Source organism: Lactuca serriola, chromosome 5 (assembly GCF_051521515.1).
Source record: "Lactuca serriola cultivar US96UC23 chromosome 5, Lser_US96UC23_V15, whole genome shotgun sequence".
NCBI classification, from domain to species: domain Eukaryota; kingdom Viridiplantae; phylum Streptophyta; class Magnoliopsida; order Asterales; family Asteraceae; genus Lactuca; species Lactuca serriola.
This window is the reverse complement of record NC_136412.1, coordinates 156,101,817-156,108,893: the sequence shown is the minus strand read 5'-3', so window position 1 is coordinate 156,108,893 and position 7,077 is coordinate 156,101,817. Positions and strand designations below refer to the sequence as shown.

Genomic DNA, 7,077 nt, shown 5'->3' with positions numbered 1-7,077 from the left:
ATGTCAAGTTTTTGGAGGTTGTAGATCTCTCACTAGATGAACCGGATTTTGAAAATGATTTGATAATAATGATAATTAGTAACTTTTGAAATATTTAGTATTTTTGGAGTTAAAACTTTACGTATTTTGGAATTTCTTTAATATATATATATATATATATATATATATATATATATATATATATATGTGTGTGTGTGTGTGTGTGTGTGTGTGTGTGTTTTCATATCTTTATATTATCGTATCTGTGTTGTATCCGTATCTTGAATTTTTAAATTTTGTCGTTTTTCGTTTCCGTTCCATATCCGTTTCCGGTTGTCATATTTGTTTCCGTGCAACTTAGTTCATTATTCTTCATTATTCTGTTTATTATCATTTATTCTCTATTAAAACATTTTAGTATTGTATTGATGCCTAAATGAACAACAGCATGAGGGTTTTGTCCAGTTCTATGAAGATGAATGATTCTAAGTGGGTGGAACACGTAATACATAGTTTCCTTGAAATTAGAACCTAAAACTAAAAGACAAATTAAAGATGTTGAATTATGATAAACTGTCCCAGAGTAGATGTTCAAAGACTTGCAAATCTTGGGAATTTGTATTTATTATCAAAGTCTTTTCCAAACTTGTGGTATTTTTCCGAGACTTAAAAAAGTGATGTTATCGGAATTGTTAAAAATGGGCTCCACAGAAGGTAATTCTTGGTCTGTGTTAGAAGGCCCAAACATGCTCATGGTCTTATTTGTTTTGATACATTTGATGTTGTCAAATATAACTGTACGATATAATTCCATTGGTGCTTATGTTCAAGCTAACTTTTTTTTTGTTCTTTAAAAAAAACAAAAAAACAGAAAACAAAAACAAAAAAAATATGTTTCTTTAAAGCTTTCTTTGCAGCTTTCTACACATCAATGTGTAAGTCTTCTACGATTACAGAGTCCACCTTGATTGAATCCATACAGGTAGTATCTATGAAGTTAAATGATCCTAAGTTGTTGGCCTTAAATTGGTGGCCACTTGTGTGGGTACAATATTTCTATACAATACTTAATTTCCATGACCCACACTATAAGAAATCAAAAATGAAGAATTGGAATTAATTGCCCCAAGTTAGATGTTTAAAGACTTACAAGTCTTGACAATTTGTATTTGTTACAGATATCTTTTCCCGTCTTCTGATATTTTGCAATTTGTATTTATTATCTATATTTTTTTTCTCATCTAGTGATAATTATTTGGTATCTTATATTTTTAATAAATAATTGAAAGTATGGCACATTAGATCATTCTTAACACCAACAAAGAACAACAGATTTAGCTGTTTAAACAAATTTGAAACTTTGTTAGGAAATTATAAACTTGAGAAGCTATGTAGTTTAGTTGATGGCTAGGCTAATTGCTTTGATTTTATATATGGAATCATGTATCTTGTATTCTATCAGTTGTGCAACATCAGTCCCTGTATCTTGTTATAAATAAGCAATTCGGGACAAAATTTCCACTGCTTGTTTGTGGTGTCCAGTTGCAATTTTTAGCAAGCATAAATATTCCTCATTACATTATTCTTAGATTTACGATTATGCTAAAATTATATCTATGTGATTGATCAGCCACAACAAACTAATGAAACCAATGAAATCAATTTCACATAAAGGCATTTAGAATCTTCAAATAGAATCTTCGTGAACAGCAACAAGCAAAGAAACAACGACCTCCTACATAATCTATGCAAAAAAAAATACCATGATAGAACAAATCAACAAAAATACCTCTTGAAATCGGAATGTTGTGAGTAGTAACGACCGGCGATGGGTGGTTGAGCAACGGCGACGGCAGGTTGAGAGATGGAGAGATGCGATTGGCGATGGGTTTGAACGAGATACCTTTAATTTGGAGAGGAAGTACATTTGGGTTATGTGGATTTACTAATTTGCCCATAATAAAACATTGAAACAAGCACATTTGGGTTATAAGGATTTACTAATTTGCCCATAATAAAACATTGAAACAAGCGTTATGGCTTAAGTGCAATTCATTAAACAATTCCTTTTTTTTTACTTAAAAACCAAAATAAAACAAATTAATTCCTTTTTTTAGAAAGAGCTGGTACAAGACTAAGGTAAATAAATATTTATTTAGGGGTAATAATGTCCAAAGCCTCAAAACATGGGGATAATATTATTATAAGAAAATTAGCAAATATATGTCATCAAAATCTAAAAATTACAGCTAAAATATTTATAATGTAGAAATTATATTATAATTAAATTTTCAAAACAATTAAAAATAATATTTTATTTTTGTTGTTGAGTTTTCAAAGATAATTGTGTACTTATAATATATATTTTTCAATAATCTTCCATATTTTGCTACGGAAACATATTTCGTAACTACTTGACTACGGAATTTTCCGTAGCTAAATACCTACAGATTTTGATTTCATAGCTATTTTGCAAATTCACCTTTTTGTAACAAGTTACATAATAGATTAGCTATAAAATTTTATTTTGTAATAAATTTTCCTAGCGAAATAGCTACGGATCTCAATTTCATAGCTAACTAGCTACGTATTTTTATTTCGTAGCCAATTATGTAGCCAACTAACTACATACATGATTTTGTAACAAGTTTCATATAGAACTAGCTACAACCAAAAAACTTGTAGCATTATTTGTAGTAAAGTAGCTATGAATTTTAATTATGTAGCAACTATTCAAGATTTAGCTACAGAATGTAATTTGGTAGCCATTTCCGTAGCAAATTAGTTACACCCACCATTTTGTAACGTATTCTGTAGTAAAATAACTATGAATTTAGATTCCGTAACTTTACGTAGCTATTTAAGATTTAGCTACATAATGCAATTACGTAACCATTTATGTAGCAAAATAGCTACGACAAGTCGTTCCGTAGCATACTCTGTAGTAAAATAACAACGGATTTTGATTTCATAGTAACTTTCCGTAGCTATTTAGATTTTTCTTGTAGTTGAATACTTTTTTTTTCAATTTATAGTTTTAATCATCAAATCATGTTTTATTTTGTTTAATAATATTATTTTTTATGTTACTCTATGTTATTCTTTTATTGTGTCAGTTTTTTATAATTATATATGTATTTTTTATATGTTTCTCAAGTTAAATGTGGGTCATAATCTAATAAATAATAAGATACCAGATTTTATATTTTACTAATTACCAACAGTAAAATAATATATATATATATATATATATATATATATATATATATATATATATATATATATATATATATATATATATATATATTGTGATCAAAGAAATTTAACATTAAAAAAATGAGTTTTAAAAAATGTGACTATCCTTCACAAAATCCGTCAATTTCATACGATCAAAATTACTAATAATAGAAAAACTTCGAAAAGGATTGGAGAAGTCGCCAAAAGATGCGCCTATACTTACAGATGGATCAACCAATTTTTCAATATGTCCACATTTTAATTTCATTAATGTATACGCAACTACTAGCTACAGAAAATATCTCAGCTTCGAAAAAAGCCAAACTATTTATCGCTTAAATTCACACGCAATGTCCGATCCTTTTCCTCTTACAAGACAAACGCCACCAGATTCCATCTTAGTAGTTTCATTTCGATACACTCCATCGATCGATCGTGGGAATGGAAACCGTCTCCTGCTGCTCCATAAATTCGCATTCATCGTTCCACAGATATACCAATTTCCATTATCATACTAAAACCATCAAATCCCGACCAAGTTTCATCGTTTCCGTATTCAAAACACCAATTGCCCGAAGAAGTCGAAAAGAAGAAAATCCGCCTAATGTCGAGTCCGGAAACACGTTACTCGAAAAAGTATTTAAAAAACTTGACAAAGTTATTGTGGATTTTCTCGATCCTCCACTTCACTTATCTATTGACGCGAACTATATTTTATCTGATAACTTCGCACCGGTCAGTGAACTAAGTCCGACCGAGTGCGATGTCATACAGGGTTCCATCCCTACATGTCTTAATGGGGTTTACATACGTAACGGACCGAACCCACAGTTCCACCCTAATGGTCCACACCACTACTTTGATGGTGATGGGATGGTCCACTCGATTAGGATTTCCAACGGTCGAGCCACTTTCTGTAGCCGATACGTGAAGACCAACAAGTACCTAATCGAGCGCCAGCATCGATCCCACGTTGTCCCCAATGTCATAGGAGGGACACGTGGGATTGGCCCATTTATGGCTCGTGCAGCAGTATTCGCTGCACGAGTTATTTTTGGGCAGTATGATATTATCAACGGAATAGGCGTTGCCAATACAAATGTATCGGTTTTGGGGGGGAAAGTTTATGCCTTATGCGAATCCGATATTCCTTATGCAGTCAAAGTTAAAGATGATGGAGATGTAATAACATTAGGCCATGACGACTTTGGTGGGAAGCTTTCCAAGAACATGACGGCTCACCCGAAGATTGATCACAAGACAAAGGAGGCTTTTGCATTTCGTTACTGGGCCACAAAGCCGTATCTTACTTACTTTCGGTTTGATTCAAATGGAAATAAGCAGCCGGACGTTCCCATCTTCTCCATGGAACACCCTTCTCTGACACATGACCTGGCTATCACCCAAAAGTATGCAATCGTCTGTGAGACTCAAATTGGCGCGAGTCCCATGAACCTGATCCACGGAGGTCGGTTAGTCGGTGTAGACTCTACAAAAGTTCCGAGAGTCGGTGTTCTTCCAAGATATGCGAATGATGAGTCGGATATGAAGTGGTTTGAGGTGCCTGGATTCAATATATTTCATGCCGTGAATGCATGGGATGAGACGGAGGAAGATGGCAGCGAGGTGGTGGTGCTGGTGGCACCCAACATATTGTCGGTGGAACACTTTTTTGATCGAGCCGATCTAATCCATGGATCCATGGAGAAAGTGAGGATTAATTTACGAACTGGGGTTGTGTCCAGGAAAACTTTGTCATCAAACAACTTGGAGTTTCCTGTGATCAATCCAGCCTTCATCGGTAAAAAGAACAAGTAAGAAAAAACTCTTCACTTGTAATACATATTATTCGAATCATCAGTCTTAAGAGAATAACCGGCCATTATCCAGGTACGTTTACGCAGCAACCTCAGAGCAATCTCCGGCAAAATGTAGGATGATGAGGGTATCAGGGGTGGCAAAACTAGACATTGCAGCAACGGAAGAGAACAATGAAATAGATGAGTGCACAATAGCTAGTCGGATTTATGGAAATAACTGCTTTGGAGGTGAGCCGTTTTTCATTGCCAGAGACCCAGAAGATCCGAACTTGGAAGAAGATGATGGGTATGTTGTGTGTTATGTGCATGATGAAAGCTTGGGGGTGTCGAAATTCTTGGTGATGGATGCTCGGTCGCCGACTCTTGAAGTGGTTGCGGAGGTGAAACTGCCGCAAAGAGTGCCTTATGGTTTACATGGGATATTCATTAGGGAAAAGGACCTCAATGAGATGTGAGGATCTAGTTGGATTAATATGCCTTTTTATGTTGAAACTTTAATCCCTGTTTTTAAATTAGAAGAAACGATTTAGATAATGATTAGATTTAGTTGTATTATCCAACTTCATTGGATCTTCAAAAGTGAATTATACGTTCGTTTTTTATATATTCTTATTGTCCGACTATATCAATTTTTGGATTATTGAATAGTTCATAGTTACACATCAAATTTGGTGGGTTGCCCATATAGTCTCTTCATATATGTTGGGATGATAGGTTTATTTAATAGTAAAAGCATGAAACAAAATCTAATTTATCATTTATCACTTTATTAAACAATATTTGGATTATCTATCTTTTCTAATAAACAAAATCTAAATTTATCATTTATCACTCTATTAAACAATATGTTGTACACATGACATCTTTTCCAAAGTCTATTTGTTGACTTTCAAATTTCAAATATCTTAATATCAAGCAATGCCAAACTTGTTAAACTTATTTAAATTCAAATCTTCTTACATTCGGCTATATCAAAATCTAAAATTCCACAGACAATGTAATTTCATATTCCTAATATTAATAAAGATATTAGACAATATACAATAAATAAATCAACTGTCATTGATTTTTATTCTTCAAAACCAAATTTCAATAATTTAGTTTTTATTCTTCAAAACCAAATTTCAACAATTTATTTATGGAACAATTACTTTTCAATTAGAATACTATTATCCAGATTTTTATATTTTAACCTATTCCACGTGAATAGCTTATATATACACTTTGTATAGCCTAAACTTTTTAATATTCATTATTTTGGCACCAGATTGAATATTATTTAAAATTTCTATACATTTAAAATATTATTTATACATAAACATTATAAGCTTACTAATCAATATACATACTATATATAAATATTTTTTGCAACTTATTGTTAAATAAACTATTATTTTATTATTTTAAATTTTATTATTGTTAAGTGTTAACCGTACGGGACACGGATCATAACTTAATGCTATTTTTAAATAAGATCCAAGAAAATTTAGGAGAATTCATAAACTTTTTGAACATAGTTAATGCTTATGTGGCTGTAAACGAACGGGTCCATGTTTTGGGGACCTCTTCCAAACATGATGATTTTGACAAATGGTGTCAAGATATAGGCAAACTCCATTCAATCTTATTTATTTATATAGGGTTTTCTATTTACACCATTCATAAATTTTGTGAGACCTCTTCCAAAACATGATGATTTTGACAAATGGTGTCAAAGATATAGGCAAACTAAATTCAATCTTATTTATTCGTATGGGGTTTTTCTATTTATATCTTATTTTTGTTGGTAATATTTGGGTAACTTTATATAAAAATTTGATTTTGATATTGTGTTATTTTTTGTTTCAAACTGAAACTATATTTCTAATTTGTTACAATTCTAACTATTTGACTGGTCAACCCAGTTGTCTGTTGACGTGGCATGATGACATCTCAGTTTGATGACATAACATCCTTAAATGGCAAACAGACGTGACAATATTAAAAAAAATTACACAAAAGATACTAAGTTTTCACTTTTTCAATTTTAACATTGAGTTTT

At 31.9% G+C, this 7,077-nt stretch overlaps 1 protein-coding gene across 1 annotated transcript; it reads left to right on the top strand.

Moving 5' to 3' along the window:
* The first annotated feature begins 3,569 nt into the window (after positions 1 to 3,569).
* Positions 3,570 to 5,660, top strand: LOC145053166 (putative carotenoid cleavage dioxygenase 4, chloroplastic). Its single transcript, XM_079001177.1, has 2 exons — positions 3,570 to 5,030; positions 5,107 to 5,660. Exons 1-2 carry the CDS (start codon positions 3,658 to 3,660, stop codon positions 5,489 to 5,491), a joined length of 1,758 nt encoding a protein of 585 aa, XP_078857303.1. The 5' UTR covers positions 3,570 to 3,657; the 3' UTR covers positions 5,492 to 5,660.
* The last annotated feature ends 1,417 nt before the right edge of the window (positions 5,661 to 7,077 follow it).

Coding starts and splice junctions, on each gene's coding strand:
- LOC145053166 (XM_079001177.1), top strand. CDS start 3,658: ATGGAAACCGTCTCCTGCTGCTCCATAAATTCGCATTCATCGTTCCAC. Junction 5,031..5,106: donor TTCATCGGTAAAAAGAACAA/GTAAGAAAAAAC, acceptor GCCATTATCCAG/GTACGTTTACGCAGCAACCT.